The sequence below is a fragment of the Pimephales promelas genome, chromosome 17, assembly GCF_988280905.1.
Source record: "Pimephales promelas chromosome 17, fPimPro1.hap1.1, whole genome shotgun sequence".
Lineage (NCBI taxonomy): Eukaryota > Metazoa > Chordata > Actinopteri > Cypriniformes > Leuciscidae > Pimephales > Pimephales promelas.
Window position 1 is genome coordinate 33,707,117 of NC_142785.1, and position 18,200 is coordinate 33,725,316.

Consider the following 18,200-nt stretch of genomic DNA (forward strand, 5'->3'; position numbering starts at 1 on the left):
ACATTTAGTTGATTTGCTTTTGGATTTATGGTTCTTTTGGATGTTCAGAGAAACTACCATTGGTTCAAACGACAATGGAGGACCGATAATTTCGCTAACTGACTGACTGGACAAAACCAAACAAGTACTGTTTTTTTTGTTGTTGTTGTTGTTGTTGTTTTTTTTTTTACATATTCTTATGTTAGTGCTGAGAAAACTGTTTTTGAACTGCACAGTGGACGGGTTGCTCAGTGCTGGTCTGAATGGACTTAAATGTCTAAGTGCATATGCAAGCAACTATGCTGGATTGAGAACTCAGTCAAGAAGGGCTAATGTGAAACTGGGGGGTTGCACCCCAAATGAGTTGAAAAGAAATTAACGTGTAAAATTCAGTCGCACACTCTCAAATTTTGGTTGCAAAATGCGACCATTTGGTCGCAGTCTGCAGCCCTGTGTTGGCATTTGTGAATCATTAATGCTTTCCCCTCACTGAATATTATCTTGCTAAAAGAAGAAACTAATAACAGTTTATATGAAGTGAGCCTATTGCTGTTTGTGTGTTAATTCTTCATCCACATATTAAGGGTTATACTTTATTTTTAAATGTCTGAATCCTTTGTATGGTTGACTGACTAAATGAAATATAGTAGGTTTAAAAACCTGCTTGGTACCCCAATCAATTAGGTCAATCCGTTACAACCTTGTGTGCGCACAAAATTACCAGATTACCCAGGTTACATAGTGCCCTGTTACAGTATTTTTACTTCCTTTTTATTCACATATATTCCTATTTAAACAATTACTTTATTTGTGGAAAATTATTATCTAATTTATTAAATAGCCCATATTATTATATATATGCAAAAGCCTCTAAATGCCATTTGAAATTTTCTTCTTTAATGATGATTTTTATCAAACTTGTATATTTAAGTTCAGTAATTTCACTTAAATAACAATTAATAGGTAATTATCTTTGCCATTTAAGTGAAATTACTGATATATATATATAAATATACAAGTTTGATAAAAATCATCATTAAAGAAAATTTCAAATGGCTTTTAGAGGCTTTTGCATCTGAACTCTTCATATATATATATATATATATATATATATATATATATATATATATATATATATATATAAATAATTAAAATTAGAATATCATGCAAAAGTTCATGTATTTCAGTAATTTAAAGGTGAAACTAATATATTTACATACATAAACATTTATATACTATATACATAACATTTGCATGATTATACTTTTCAGAGGACCGACATTTCTGTATTGAACGTCCTTTTTTGTTCTTTTTTATGTAATATTCTAATTTTATGAGATTTTGAATTTGGGGTTATACTGAAACCCAGATTAAAGTTGTCTTGAACTGGAGTTATGACAAGAATCAGAATCAAAGTGTAGATATCTCAAACTGGAATTACAGATATCTACAATTCAGTTGGGATTCAGGGGATATCTCCAACTGAATTAGATATCTGTAATGATGAACCCTATACAAATGAATAGTAAAAGTGATGTCATTTGTCCAAGGAAGAATATGTCTTTGTAGATATCTGAAATTTCCTTTTGACTAGGCAAAACTGAAATATCTGCAATACATCCAGTCTAGCTGTTAATATGGTTTGCCACAGATTTCAGGATTTCCCAATACGGGTAATTAAGTCGATTAACGAACGTTAAACATTACCGTTTGCAACATCCCCTCCCCCACCCCGTCGGCGCAACTCCCTGACAGGATTTTCCCATTCGTTCCCATTAAGGCATCAGAGTGAAATTACTTTCTTTGAAAGATAATTCGCAACAAACGCAGAATAGCAAGTAATGTTATGATCTTTGTGATCAAATTTAAAAAGGTATAAATAATGATACAGTTCAGTCAGACGGCATTTTAACATAATGTAAATATCCCCTCCTCCACCCTCACTCCCTGACGCAAATTAGTTGTCATACACAGAACAAATACGAGTAAATATGTCTTAATGACTGTACACAATTTGAAAAACGTTAAAGCAAGTCATGGTTTTAAACGGGACACTATTACCATTAATCAACGTTAACGTTGCACTTGCCTTCATCAGTATGGTAACTTGCATTAAAGACGTTCCCTCGGTGAAAATAATTTCAAAAGGACTGCTAACTTTTACTCAACTTTTACCGCGATAACTTGCAGCTTCCACCTTCCAAAGCGAGAGAGAAAATGGCGGACGAGAGCATAAAGACCTTTTTATACATATCTATGGACGAGAGTGTCGAGCTTTTTATAGTCTGGTGTCGAGCAGAGCAGAGCAGTAACGGAATTTCCTTTGCTTGTTACCATGGTGATGAAGTTTCCAGAATAAACATAACTGATCTTTTATTGTCCAGTTTATTGTACGTACAGTAAAGGAGTTATTGTCCAAATTTCATCTGTAGGAGGTCAGTGTGGTGAGTAGGAAAGGACTACAGCCTTTGGAACGGGAAACAATACTTACGGTGAATTACAGTAAATTTTTTTTTTGAGCTTATTAGTTTATTGTACGTACAGTAAAGGAGTTATTGTCCAAATTTCACCTGTAGTTAGTCAGTGTGGTCACTAGGAAAGCACTACAGCCTTTGAAACACACACACACACAAAAAAAAAATACTTTAGGGGAATTACAGTATTTAATAAACATTTGATAATTGTACAAACAGTAAGGGAGATATTGTCAAACTGTACTTTTGTTTCAATGTTCTTTTAAAGGAAATCATTATTCTTTAAATACATACATGAAGTAAAGAAGTTACTGTTTTCAGCCATTACAGTAATAGATATATTTAGATAATGTAAAAAAAATTTTTGATGGAAGGTGTGCTATTGAAGAACCCCATAGGAGTTATGCTACTTTTTAAATGTTCACCTGTTAGAGGCGCACAGTCAAAGAAGGAACCAGATATGATGAATGAAGAGCAGGAGTCAGAATTATAATAAATTAAAGATTTACTTAAAGGATTAGTTCACTTTTGAAAAAACTTTTGCTGATAATTTACTCACCCCCATGTCATCCAAGATGTCCATGTCTTTCTTTCCTCAGTCGAAAAGAAATTTAGGTTTTTGATGAAAACATTCCAGGATTTTTCTCCATATAATGGACTTCAATGGGAACCGGATGGTTCAAGTATCAAAAGACGGTTAAAAACTGTTTCAGATGCAGCTTCAAATGTCTTTAAACGACACCAGACGATGAATAAGGGTCTTATCATGCAAAACGATCGGTTATTTCAAAACTTATTCCAAAAATGTAACTTACCCAACACTGTATCTCACACAGGGATCTACTCGCACAGTAATCCAACAAGTTATGATTAATTTTGCCGTTTTGTCCTCCTATCCGGTTCTGTATGTTTATTAGTAAGGATGTAGAACTTCCATTCATAATTTGTTTGTTTGCGGTACAGAAAACGACACGGCAACTCTTCGGCATCACGTGATGGGGCGTTCCCAGACCAACCGACTGCATTTACCTTTTTTATTTATATTTATTTTATTTACCTCTTTTTTTACAGTCTATGGTATCTACTGAGAGATGCGGTCATCATCCTCCGTGAAGTTTGCAACCCATAAAATTAAATAATGTCCAAAACGATGCCATTCGTTTGTGCCGTTAAAAAAAAAAAAAACCCACTGTACCTGTATCTAAAAAAAAAAAAAAAAAAGAGTATTAAGAAGTGTTATTGCTGATTTACGTGATAAAACTGAAAGGTTATTCTGTTATGTAGGAGCATTAATTATTTTATATTTATTATTGGTGATTTGCCGTCACTTGGGCACAGGCGATCACTTCCGTTTTCTTTATTATTTCCTGATATATAATATAAAGCTAGTCTGTTTATAAATTGTCCTCTCACACACACACATACACTTAATACATCATTACAGCAGGAATCACGTCTATAAGAGAGCAATAAACCAGGCCAAGAAATAAAACCTAAAATATTAAAAACTCAACCTGTCACATATGGGATGGGAGGGTTTCAGAAAAGAAATGTGTACACTTCACTTTATTCACACTCATATTAAAACCTGTGTTTATATTTTAGGACACAACGCTGCTTCTTCATACTTTGAGTTTTGTTAAAGAAAGCAACAACAACAACACACAAGAGGAGTGTGTATTTAAATACATTTACTGGAATATATTTCAATATTTGAAAAACAAAAAAGCAAAATTGGCAATGTAACAAAGTTTTTCATCAGCGGAGACGAGTATACGTTACTAAACAACATTCAGCAGTGTTGCACACACTTCCCCTTTAAAACATGGAATCAATATCAATTATTGTAAAAGAATCACAGTATTGTAAGTGTGTGTGTGTGTGTGTGTGTGTGTGTTTCAGTGCTGTGAGTCGGCGAGCGCCTCGAGGTTTAGCATCATTCCTCCTTCAGCTCTGAGCACCAGCTGATAGAGACGCTGAACCGGCTCGAGTCCCGGCAGGATCCTGAACCTCCTCAGAGTCTGAGCCACCACAACCTTCATCTCTGCCATCGCGAAGCTCTGCCCGATACAGTTCCTGTGTGTGTGAGAGAGTGTGTGAGTGTGTGTGTGTGTTTGAGTGTGTGTGTGTTTGTGTTTTAGGGAGCGCACCTGGGTCCTGCTGAGAAAGGAATGAAAGCGTGAGGAGAGCGTGTGTGTGAGTTCTCCGGGGCGAAGCGCGTCGGGTCGAACACCTGCACACACAGAGAGAGAGAGTGTGTGTGTGTGTGTGTTATCAGATCTGAGGTTTATTTCAGTGACGGACCGCAGATGATCGAGCCTCACTCACCTCAGGATCAGCCCAGACCTCGGGGTTACGGTGCACTCCATAGATACTGATCAAACTCAGACATCCTGCACACACACACACACACACACACCTTAACGAGAAACTGAGCATCATTTATTCTGATGCAATGCTGCAGCAGTTGTTTGTGTGAGTGTGTGAGTGAGTGTGTGTTTGAGTGAGTGAGTGTGTGAGTGAGTGAGTGTGTGTTTGAGTGAGTGTGTGAGTGTGTGTGTGTGAGTGAATGAGAGTGAGTGAGTGTGTGAGTGAGTGTGTGTTTGAGTGAGTCAGTGAGTGAGTGAGTGAGTGAGTGTGTGTTTGAGTGAGTGTGTGAGTGTGTGTGTGTGAGTGAATGAGAGTGAGTGAGTGTGTGAGTGAGTGTGTGTTTGAGTGAGTGAGTGTTTGAGTGAGTGTGTGAGTGAGTGAGTGAGTGAGTGTGTGTTTGAGTGAGTGTGTGTTTGAGTGAGTGTGTGTTTGAGTGAGTGAGTGTTTGAGTGAGTGAGTGTTTGAGTGAGTGAGTGAGCGAGTGAGTGAGTGAGTGTGTGTTTGAGTGAGTGAGTGTTTGAGTGAGTGAGTGAGCGAGTGAGTGAGTGTGTGTTTGAGTGAGTGAGTGTTTGAGTGAGTGAGTGAGTGAGTGTGTGAGTGAGTGTGTGTTTGAGTGAGTGAGTGTTTGAGTGAGTGAGTGTGTGTTTGAGTGAGTGAGTGAGTGTGTGTGTGTGTGTGTGTGTGTGTGTGTGTACCCTGTGGAATGACACAGTCTCCTGGTGTCTTCATGTTCTGAGAGTAATAGCGCGTCACCGCTAGAACGGGCGAGTGAAGCCTCAGACTCTCCTTGATGCACATGCTGGTGAAGGTCAGCTGACTCAGATCCTCCCTGCAGCCAATCACAGCGCAGAATCACACCTCACTCACAGTAGATCACTCCATATATGGGCATTCACTGTTTACCATCGTTAGTTGTGTTCAGAACAATACACTACACACTGCTCTTACACACTAAATTGATATGTTGTATTTTAACACACACAAACACACATATTATTGCTTAAACTGCAATTTAAAACACATTTTGTGTGTGTCTGCAGTGAGTGTGTGTGTCACTGACCAGCTGATGTCGTGTGTGTCTCCGTCCCGCAGGAGCGACTGGATCTCGGCACGACAGCGCTCCTGATGATCCTGATGCATGGCCAGATTATAGAAGATCCAGGAGAGAGCGCTGGCGGTGGTGTCGTGACCTCAACACACACACACACACACACACACATCAGTCATGCTTTCATCAGAACCAAACCAACAGCAAACCACTGAATATGAGCAAAGTTCAGTTTTGTTTTCTTACAAAAATCCACTTTTCTCAATAATCCTTAAAGAATTTGAAAATGCCTTTTCTAGTTGGAAATGGATAATAAATACATAAATCAAGAATCCAGTGAACATGAGCTCGGACTCACCAGCGAACATGAACATATCAGCGTGTGCCTGGATCTCCTCGTTCGTCAGTCCCTCGCCGTTCTCATCCTGAACATTACACACATATCAGCTTCACATATCCATCAGGAACACTTCCCTTAGTTCAGGATAAATACTCTACCGGCCAAAAGCTTAAAGAGTCTCTTCTGCTCACTAAAGCTGCATTTAATTCATCAAAAATACTTTAAAAATAGTGAAATATTATTATAATTTAAATCATCTGTTCTCTATGTGAATATATAGTAAAGTGTAATTTATTCCTGTGATCAAAGCTGAATTTAAATATGCGAATACGGGACAGTCCGTCAGCGTGTGTGGGCGGGGCATGAGCATTATGACATCATAGTGCTCAGAAAACTATTATTGAGAGTGTTTAGGCTTTTTGAGGATAAAAAAATAAAAGTTAAAGCTACACTGTGTAACTCTTTTAGTTTATTCTTAAATATTCAAAAATATATGTGCTCATTAATGTATATTTACTTTGTTCAAGTAATAAAGTATTCTCGTGAGTGTATAATATGCCATTGAAAATACATACGGGTAAGGGGGTCACCATGTTACCCCTCCATCTTACACACCGGTTAATTCAAGCTTCGCCTTTCGCGTTTACGTTTGAGTTATCACTCATGGACGAGGTGGAACTGGAAGCCATGTTAATCTTGGACTACATTGGCCACCGTAGGAGTTAAAACGAAATCGGAATTGAGAGGAACAGAAGCTAATATTCACTGGATGGTCATATACCTTTTCACCACTAGATGGGCGTAAAAATCACACAGTGTAGCTTTAATTATCTTTTCTTGTGTGGTGGTTGAGTCCACACACTGCAAACACACACACACACACACACACATGCAAACCCCATCCGATGACCCTTTAAAGGTTGTTGTTAAAAACCAACGTGCTTTGGACAGAAGCAGTAGGTCGACGAGGTCCGTGTCCTTCTTCTTGTATCCTCCGGTGTACTCCAGGTTCTCCGAGCTGCTCTTCGCTGACCCCTGCTGTTCGAGTTGGGAACGCCGTTCTTGGACGATTTTTGCGGTGAAACCGTGAACGATGTCGCACGCCTTGCGGAAGCGCCGTCCCTGTTCAGAGCGCCAGTATAACCAGTCCCAGTGATACGGCAGATAGTGCTGTCTCTGGACCAGCAGCTTAGACAGATCCAGGATCGCTGAGATATACTCACTGGGTTTCCTGAGAGAGAGAGAGAGATATGATTGATAATGTGAGAAATGTTGAAGGTGTGTGTGTGTGTGTGTGTGTGACACTGACCCCTGACAGTGGCTGTCGCAGCTGAATGTGCATTTGAGGAGACTGTCCAGAGTCATCGAGCTCATGTTCTCAAACATGTCCAGACCGTTGTGTCCTTCGGCCAGCAGGAGGCGCCATTTACTCTTCAGGGAGACACAACACACACACACACACACACACACATGCAACCACAGATGAGAAGTTCCTCCTCACACATCTGAACAATCTTCCGTTGTGGACAACAACACACATACTGGACTACAGTGAACACACTTACAACAGGAAGAGTACACACATGCACACACACACACACACACACACACATATGCACATCTCACCAAAACATGTCCAGATCACAATTTCACAGTCAAATCAGGAGAAATAAGATATTATCTTTCACTTGAAGGCTGTTTTAGGAACATTAAAATTCATTAATGGGGAAATTGGTATGAAAATAATGCCACGATTAGGGATATTACTGTTAATTAAAACTACAACCGTTAAAAACACACTTGATGTGTGTGGGTTTTTTTTTTTTGTTTGTTTTTTTTTTGTACATTAAACTGAAACATCACCTGAAATAAAATATAAAAAAATATATAAGGCAATGATTTTTATTTGTGATTAGTTTAAATAATTTGGATGGAAAATGTCATGAAAATAATGTCTCAATCAGAGTTATTATTGTTAACTAAAGCTAAAACCATTCATATATATATATATTAATTAAATAAAATGAGTTAAAATAATAATTAAATATAAAAACTAATTTAAATTAAATAAAAAACGTAGACTTGCTTATTTAGTTATATTTAATTCGTCACATTTTTATTTCCATTTAGTTTAAGTAAAACAGCTAAAACTAATAAAAATATTATTTTAAAAAATAGACAGTTTTTTTATATATAAAAATAACTTAAGATAAGATTCATAAAAACAAAAGATTCATAAAAACAATAATAGTTCTAAAATAACACCATAAAATAGGCTTTATTATTATTATTATTATATACTTAGTTGTGCTTTTGTGAATCTTGCCGTCTTTGGTAACAGTTTATTTGACGGTGTCTTTCACACATGTGAATAACTATATTTTTTATAATGTTTAATAATGTTTTTTCTTCTCTTCTCAGCGGATGAGTGTGTGTCGGCGGGTGATCTGATGAGATAAGTGTGTGTGTGAACGCTGCAGTCGAGAGATGTGTTTGAGAGTGTGCAACACATGAACATCAGCAGGAACTGAACCGCCAAAGCTGCGACTCAGTTAAACAGCGTCAGTGTGTGTCACGATGTGGATTTGTGTGTGTGTTTGACCTACATGCATGATGTTGGTGGACTGGTTGAAAATGTGAACATATTTTTTGAGGATGTCGAAGTGGAACGCTGGAGTTAAAAGCTTCCGGTGGCGAGACCATTCCTGACCGTCCTGGAGAAGAAGACAGTTACCTGTAACACACACACACACATAGGCGAGCTTTAGCTGCAACACACACAAGCCTTCAGAAGATAGCAGTTTTCTGCTCATCCAAGCTTCCTTTATTTGATCAAAAATACCGTAAAACACTGAAATATTATTCTAATGTAAATCATCAGTTCTCTATGTGAATATACAGTGAAGTGTAATTTATTCCTGTGATTTCCAGCATCATTACTCCAGTCTTCAGTGTCACATGATCCTTCACAAATCACTCTAATATGATGATATGATTTTTTTCTTCGGGATTCTTCGATGAATAGAAAGATCAGCATTTATTTAAACAATAGGTTACTGTCGTAACCCCGGTTCTCTGAAACATCGAGTGGAGAGATCCACCTATGGGAAGGGCATCCGTACCTGACCTCTGCAGAAGCATCCAATTGCACCAAGTCTGGCTAGACAGACAGAAGCGCGCGGCCAGTGCCCGATGAGGCCACACCCCTCACCCACGGGCATATAACATCTGGGCGCGCTGCTATTCCTCAGTAAGTATATTCGCTTCTCGTGCGGCAAGCGGGGCAAAGCTGGTGGATCTCTCCACTCGATGTTTCAGAGAACCGGGGTTACGACAGTAACCTATTGTTCTCTTTCATCATCTCGTGTTCGAGATCCACCTATGGGAGAGACATGGACAGCTCCCCGATTGCCCAATACACTCACAGTGAGGTTCTGAAGCCAGAGAAGGACGGTCACCTCAGGGAGGCGGTGCCTGACACGTCCCTTAATCATGAGCCTGCGATGGTGAAACCACACCTAACTAATGTGGACAAGCAGGACATGAAATACGCATGGGACACATGCGAGATAGTAACCCCAACCCACCAAGACATAATCTATACCCGAAAGGGGAAGAAATGATAGGTGACAGGAATGAACATGGCCAGTCAGCCCATTCACTCTTAATGGTATATATATACCAACAGGGTTACAGCAGGGAGGGGCTAAGACGACCCGACCCCTAGAACCGAATGTGCTACCGAGGTACTGGTGACATCCAGCCGGTAGTAGCGCACGAAGGTATGAGGAGAAGCCCAACTGGCAGCGGAGCAGATGTCCTGCAGTGACACTCCCCTAAACAGAGCCCAAGAGGTGGCTAAACCTCTTGTGGAATGAGCTCTGATGCCCCTAGGGGGCTGCACTCTCTTTGCTTTGTAAGCCATGGTAATAGCATCCACAACCCAATGTGAGAGGCGTTGCTTCAAAATTGGACTCCCTAAGTGAGGGGGAGCCCATGAAACAAAGAGCTGGTCGCTCTTCCGGAAAGCATTCGTCCTGGTCATATATGCCTGTAAGGCACGGACTGGACACAGAGCGTTCAGCCTCTGATCCTCTAGAGAGGTAAAAAGGTGGAGGGTGAAAAGCGGACAGCTCCAACACCTCCGAAGTGAACGCAGGGAAGCACTTCGGCATGAAGGCCGGGTTAGGCTTAAGGAAGACCTTATCTCCACTAAGAGAGAACTAGAGCACGAAGGATGAACCGAGAGTGCATGTAGCTAACTGACACGTTTAGCAGATGCCAAGGCCAAAAGCAAAGCTGTCTTGAGAGACAGCAGCTTAAGGGATATACTATCCAAAGGCTCAAAAGGGTGTAGAGACAGAGCTTCCAGCACCATGGAGAGGTCCCACTCCGGGACAGTTCTCCTGACGACTGGCAAAGAGCGGCGTGCACCCTTCATAAATCTACGGATTAGAGGGTGCTGACCGACGGTCGAGCCCTCAAAACCCACATGACAGGCTGAAATAGCAGCCAAGTGGACCTTAATGGTGGAAAAGGACCTGCCTTTATCCATGAGGTCTTGAAGGAAACACAAAATATCAGGAACTGAACACTGATAAGATGTGAAACCGCGCCCATCGCACCACCCCTCGAACACTTGCCACTTAAAGCCATATAAGGGCCGTGTAGAGACGGCCCTGGCATTCTGAATAGTGGTGACCACACGCGGCGAAAGCCCAAGTGCGTTCAGGTTCGTCCTCTCACGGGCCAGGCCCAGAGAGCCAACCTGTCCGGCTGGGGGTGGTAAATCTCACCGTTGGCTTGGGATAATAGATCCGTGCGAACGGGAAGGCACAATGGCTCGGCGTATAACAGAGGGATTATCTCCGCCAGCCACGGTGCTTTGGGCCATCTGGGTGCTATCAGAATGAGAGACAGGCCCTGCTCTCTCACCCTGGCCAATGTGGGAATATCAGGCACAGGGGAGGAAAAGCATACAGGAGCACTCTAGGCCATGGGTGGGCCAGTGCGTCTACCCCGAGGGGCGTGTCCACGTCCCTTAGAGAGAAGAACATAGGACAATGGCAGTTTCCGCGCGAGGCGAATAGATCTACGCTCGCCCGTCCAAATCTCATCCATAGCATTTCCACTATCTGCGGGTGAAGACGCCAATCCCGTAGATTGGGTTTCCCCTTGACAGCAGATGCGCCGACGTTCAGAATGCCTGGGACGTGAGTCGCGCGTAGCAACAAGAAAACCCGTCTGCTCCACACCAAGAGCTTGTGAGCTAGGAGGTGAAGTTTCGACGAGCGCAAGCTGTCCTGACGGTTGATATATGCCACAGCCATGGTATTGTCGCACCGTACCAGCACATGATGTCCCTGCAGGCGAGGCAGAAAATGATTCAGAGCTTTACAATTGGTAAAAAAGCTCTAAATAATTTATATGTGCTGAACGTAGTCTGTTTGGCCACAGACCGTTCACCGTTTTGCCCTCCTGGGTGGCACCCCAGCCTGTTAAGGATGCATCTGTCGTCACCACTTTCCGCATCGTAACCGCCCCGAGAGGGGTTCCCCGTGCGTAAAAGTCTGCGTTCTTCCAATGGCGCAGGGCTGCAGTGCACGCGCGCGCGTCACTGTAACCGAGCGGCAAAGGTCGCGAATCGGGCTGAAATGTAGCGACAAAACCCATTTCATGAACGCCCTCATCTTAAGGAGTCCTAATGGCACAACTTGGGTGGATTAAGCCATGAGACCCTGCATCCTGAGACATGTGCGATATTGCACTTTCGCCCCTTCTCTGAACTGTGACAGACAGCTCTTAGAGAGCGAACGCGCTCTAGAGAGAGACGCGCTCGCATGGCAACCGAGTTCAACTCCAAACCCAGGAAATTGACATTCTGACTGGGCGTGAGATTGCTCTTGCCCACGTTCACTTGGAACCCGAGCGATGTGATGTGCGCGAGCACACGGCCGGTGTCCTGCAACACCTTCTCCTTCGATTCGGCTATGATGAGCCAATCGTCTATGTAAGTCAGGATTCTCAGACCTGTTATTCTCAGAGGCGTTAAGCCCGCCTCCGCGCACAGACAGAAAGACCGGGGACTCAAACTGAGTCCAAACAGAAGAACTGTGAATTCGCAACATATGCCCTGGTAGGCAAAACGAAGAAAATTCCTGTGCGGAGGATAAATGCTTATGTGAAAGAAAGCATCTTTCAGATCGACTGATGTGAACCAGTCGTTCTGTTTTATGGCACGGGCGAGAGCGCCCTGTGTCAGCATTCTGAAGGTGTATTTCCTCAAATGTTTGTTCAACACTCGAAGGTCCAAGATAGGGCGGAGAGAGCCGCCTTTCTTTGGAACCAGAAAATACCGGGAATAAAAACCCTGGTTCATCAGATTGGGGGGTACCACCTGAATCGCTCCCTTGTTTAAGAGAGATGAATTTTCCTCTTCCAGAATGTGAGAAGCTTTCTCTTCCGTGTGAGAAAAGAGAATGCCGTTGAAATGAGAGGGTTTTACTGCGAATTGCAATCTGTAACCCTGCATTATTGTACGCATAACCCACTCGGGAGCCGAAACGGTTCGCCAAGCCGCTTCGTGACTCGCGAGTGTCCCCGCTCGGGACAGAGCAGAGCTGTGTCTTGAGACCAACAGAATTATTTGTGATGCAATGGCGCCATCTCGTGGGCACACTAGAGGCGACATGCGGGGGTTCGGAGGGGTTTCCTCTCTCTGCAGTGAGAAGGTTCTCTCTGCGGAAAGAGGTTTTTCCTCCGAAACGAATTTGTTAGATTCGTTATTATTTGTGTTTGTGTGTTTTGTGTTGGGCAAACACTGCGTGAACTGGGCAAACATAGTGTGGTGTACACTGTGCTAAACTTTACCCACAAGGAGCCCCTTGAAATTGGGGGGAAAAACACACATCTCCTGAACACATGAACTGGGCAGTCTCAAGTGCAGGCAGAAAATACTATCCATTTTTAAGGATATATAAGAATAGTTTGTTTAAACGTGTATTTAGTTATGTGTTGGGAAACACAATGACCAAGCCTTCCACACACACAACGTGCACTAGAAACACATGGCTTGCAGCCGCAACTGAGCTGTGCGAGCCCAGCTGGTTGATTTGTGAGGCAATGGCGCCATCTTGAGGGTAGACTCGGGGCGACATGCAAGGGATCAGAGAGATTTGCTCTCTATGTTGACACAGATATAAAAATCTGCACGAATTCATTTGATTCGTTTAATAATAGTTTGTGTTTTGTGTTGGGAAACACTGGGGCAAGCCTTTAATAACTGGGTGAGGGAACCAAGTGTGTGCGGTGTGGTAACACTGCTTATGTACTTTCCCTCACAACAGCCCCCCCCCCCGTGGCTTGGTAGCCACGAGACGGGATTACCCGACCGTCCGAGGGAGACCCCGTGTCTTTCGGACAAGGGTTCCGGGACCGGGAGAATACGGAGGGCTCGTGGCCCGTGAACGCGGGCTGGAGGCTCTCATGGTGGAACAGCAGGCGGGCTGCTAGCGTTCAGGGCCGCCTTCCTACTCATCAAGGCCCGTGAGACAGTGTTAACAGTCTAGCGGGAGGCTCTAGGCGCGCTTGAGAGCTTCGCGAACACTGGAAAAAACGTTGAAGAGTTGTTTCTCTCAGGCTGGGCGGTGGTACCCGCGTTTACCCGTCGTAAATATTCCTATCCTGGTCGGTGGCGCTCTATGGAGCTGGCCACACAATGTTGAGACGAACGGCCGCTCGCTCACAAACTTCCAGGAGGATCGACTGAGGCAAAACCGCGTGAGCGCTAGCTTAGGGTAACGTTAGAAAGACCGCGTCATCCTCGTCGCCGGAACCGTACCGGTTCGTCAACGAGAGTGAGGTTTTCCCGCGAAGATGTCCTCTTCAGGGAATGCGGATTGGGCTGAATACCGCTCAAATATTTTATCTGTGGCGCTCCGGGAGTCCCCCGGTAGCGCGTCATCATCACCGTGTCCCCCATCCGAGTAAGAAATGCCAAGCACGGTGCGCTGGATAGTGCAACTAAAGCCGGCTTTGTAAAAAGCTACATGGGCAGCAATTACAATGACCGCAATTCTCCGGGTTCTCCAAAGCTTCTTGAGCGTGCTAAGCCCAAGCGGACCGCGCAGAACGAGAGGGTCCTTAACGGCGATGAGAGCACCACACGCGGCCGGGCAGGCTCGTCGTGATGGACTGTTCCCCAGGGGAAGCGGCTGTTTAGACGGTCACATAGCCATGGGTGGGCCAGCGGTGAAGAACTCGGAAAATACGTGGCGGGCAGCCATGTAAGGAGGAGCAGGTGAAGGACAGTGAGAGCTCGGCGGCTCCGGATGCAAAAAACACAGCGGATAGGCTGAAGAAAAACGACTGTCACTCACGTCTGGCGGAGGCTGATCTGGCGATATGTCCTCCTGTAGACTCGAAAGTGGACAGCGTAACGTTAATCCAACCGAACTGTGTCAGTGCAGAGGTCGCGAGAAGCGAATGTCAACTGAGGAATAGCAGCGCGCCCAGATGTTATATGCCCGTGGGTGAGGGGTGTGGCCTCATCGGGCACTGGCCGCGCGCTTCTGTCTGTCTAGCCAGACTTGGTGCAATTGGATGCTTCTGCAGAGGTCAGGTACGGATGCCCTTCCCATAGGTGGATCTCGAACACGAGATGATGAAAGAGAACTGTAATCTTGTGTAACATTATAAATGTCAAATGAAAACATGAACTAACAAAAGTAAATTAGGTAACTAATTATGTAGAAACACAAATGAAAACTGTAAGCTTCCTCTTTATTCTAAATTGCAGCTCAGTTCCTTTTAGGAAAGACTGTGTGTGTGTGTGTGTGTGTGTGTGTGTGTGTGTGTGTGTGTGTGTGTGTGTGTGTGTGTGTGTGTGTGACAGAGAGGACATCACTTACCCAACCAGGGTTTCATAAAGCCATAAAAGATCCTGTCTTTAAAAGTAATGGAAGCTGCCAGAACAAACATGAAGAGTTATTACAAGACTTCTGGGAATATTCAGCTTATTATTTTCCATTTCAGACTCTAAAAGACGGCAGTAATGGGGATTATGGGTAATATATGATTGATTGTCTTGAGAATAATGTGACTGCAGCTGGTGTCAGTGTTCATGATTTCTGGTGTTTGACAGACAGATGTGCATGTAATCATAATAATACTCATAATAATAATTACCCGAGGCCGTCAGGAGTGATTTGATGTAGTCTGGGTGGAAGAGACGGACCATGTTATAGAAGGGGCCGAGATACCAGGCACAGGAGTGAGTGTACCTCCTGACCAGGTCATCAACGGCCTGGAGCCCCGCTTCATTATGGCCCATCTGAAACACACACACACACACACACTCGTTCAGAGGAGAAACACTCTCACAGGCTGCTTTAACTCTGGTTTGTGCTCTGAGGAATGACACTAAAGCAGGGCTTTACAAACTTAAAAATAAATTTGATTAAAATAGGAAAATCTATTAATATAAGATAATATAAATTTAAATTAATACATTTGAAAAAGAAAAAGTATTAAAATAAAAATAATGTCATTTTGATTTAAATATATATACAAATTTCTTAGAATAAAATAATATAAATCCACATTAATAAATAAATTTGATGAAAATAAATTAAAATAAATTGTAGTTAAAATATTTAAGAAATTGTATTCAAATATAAAAATATTTGGTTAAAAGAAATAAAAAAATGTAGTAGAATAAAACAATATAAATTAAAATAAATACATTTGAGTAAAATAAATTAAAAGAAAATGTAATGCAATATAAATTATAATAAGTATATTTGATCAAAATAAATAGGAAAATGTATCAAAATAGTACACATTTAAATAAAAACATCTGATTAAAATAAATCAAATGTATTTAAATTAAAAAGTATACATTTGATTTAAGTAAAAAAGAAAACAGCACAGTAATATAGTGAGGGAAAAAATAATGTAATAATAGAAACTAATTATTTGTCCAAATTTATAATGTTCATTTTTGGCAGTATTAAGTGAGTCTTTATGCACAGGTGCTATCGCTGCCTTTTAAATGTTAAATCCTGGCACGAGGACGATCATATTCTGTCTAAAAGATTAAACCATCACTGAAGGACACTGAAACTGTCCCGCATAACCACCTCACTGTTTCATTCAGCAGAATCCAGTTTTATCATATTTGTGTATTAAATATCTAACATGTTGGCAGTTGAATTATTAGTTAAGATTCCAGTTCCTATTCTTTCATCACTGAGGTGGAGCTATTGCAGTGTGTCAGTATTGCACATTCTGAATCACTTTGGTGTCCATGCAAACTGGAAATGTGCATATTTATATCTGTGTATACTTCAGGAAGTATTTTGATACATAACAACATAAAAGATGCAAATAACCGCGCATTATTATCACTCATGATGAGGAAAGCCGAAAGTGCATGTTCAACCATAGCTCTGAGATTCTAGATAACGAGGTTTTGCATGAGTCACAGTTCCTGGATCAGTTCAGAGAGTTCACTTCAGCTGATGATGAACGAGAGTATGTCATTTGAGTAAACACGTTTTTTTGCTTTTCCTGCAGACATGTCTCACGCATGCTCAGTTTTACAACTTAAACGCAATATCACTTCTCGACTTTCTTTCTTTCTTTCTTTCCTCTTTTCTATGCACATCTTCCCTGTTGCTCTCAGACTCTTTAGAAATGACATTTCTTGTTTAGATGCAACAGTTTTCCGATGCAATCTATCAGCCTGCAGATCAGCTCTTAATCTTGACACACATCTACATATGCAACATTAGATCAAAAATACAGAGGCACAGCTATAAAAGAGCAAATGTAACAGTATGACATTAAAATGCACAAATAACAGAGGTTCAGCTGCCTACATAAATTATGCATAATTACAACTAACCCTCAACCGAATTATAATCCTACTGTAAAACACACCACTACATAAGTAGTAGCCTACATGTAGTTAATATTAATCAGTACTTAAATATATAATTACACTGTAACAATGACATCTAAAAAATAAATAAAGTGCACCGATGTTTTATGGTAGGCTAATTAATGCTGGATATGTATCTGAGGTGAGATGCAGGAAACTCGCCAGTCCCATGTGTCCCATGATCCAGTTTCTCTGCGGGGGCTGGTTGAAGCATCGCAGCGCGCGCCGCTTGAACTCGACACGCGCCGCGAACGCGCACAGGAGCGCGGCACAGGTGAGCGCGAGGACCCCGAACACCGAGCACCGGCAGAGCAGCGCGTGCACGAGCCCGATCACCCCCATCGACACCGTCATCCAGAAGCTGAAGAGAACAACACCTGTCACCACGGCATGGTGCGCCGATCAAAAATGAAATATTAAAATCATATAGCCGAGTACGGACATTTAAAAACACAATAAACACACTTATGAACTCTTTAAAATTTCACTTTCATAAGACCTGTATGACGAGCTGCTGAGGAGTTTCTAGTCAAATGAAGTTCTGCAGTTCCGGGTCCTCCTATCATAATCATCACACATCCAGCATATAACTCACTGTAGATACTGTACAGCAGACATGATTAATAAACTGTCACATGATTAATGATGCACATCACTGAAGGTTTATGAAAACATATTTTGATCCAGTTGCCTACAGAAAGTGTTCAGATGATCCTCACACCCTGTTCTATGAATAGCCTACATAAGATTTCTGTAGGCTATTGAATATTATATATTTGTATTTGAACTCAATACAAACTCGAATAAATATACATGAGATTAATGAAAGTGCTTTCGGTTTTAAAGTTTGTGTTTTACAAGTTTATGTTGAACCGATGATAGTTTTATGCAAATCCATCCGGCAGATGGCGCTGCTGTAACATGAGATTGTAAACCAATCAAACTGGTTTTTGTTTTCAGCGTGAATGCCGGGAAAAACAAACACAACACATATAAAAAGTGGGAAAGAGCTTTGCGATTGACTTTACAACTAGATTTGACAAAAAA

The 18,200-nt window shown here is 42.0% G+C and overlaps 1 protein-coding gene across 2 annotated transcripts; it reads right to left on the bottom strand.

Annotated features, from left to right (window-relative positions):
* Positions 1 to 4,122: 4,122 nt before the first annotated feature.
* cyp4f3 (cytochrome P450 family 4 subfamily F member 3) lies at positions 4,123 to 17,742 on the bottom strand. Of its 2 annotated transcripts, none has more exons than XM_039651121.2 (13): positions 17,653 to 17,742; positions 17,316 to 17,514; positions 15,398 to 15,542; positions 15,121 to 15,174; positions 8,818 to 8,945; positions 7,521 to 7,642; positions 7,154 to 7,442; positions 6,230 to 6,296; positions 5,884 to 6,013; positions 5,519 to 5,652; positions 4,782 to 4,846; positions 4,604 to 4,686; positions 4,123 to 4,529 (listed from the first exon to the last, which is right to left on the bottom strand). In XM_039651121.2, the coding sequence occupies exons 2-13, from the start codon at positions 17,505 to 17,507 to the stop codon at positions 4,352 to 4,354; spliced, it is 1,587 nt and encodes a 528-aa protein (XP_039507055.2). In that variant the 5' UTR covers positions 17,508 to 17,514; positions 17,653 to 17,742; the 3' UTR covers positions 4,123 to 4,351. The 2 variants fall into 2 exon arrangements, with proteins under 2 accessions (XP_039507055.2, XP_039507059.2); XM_039651125.2 differs by having other exon boundaries at positions 17,619 to 17,692.
* Positions 17,743 to 18,200: the final 458 nt, after the last annotated feature.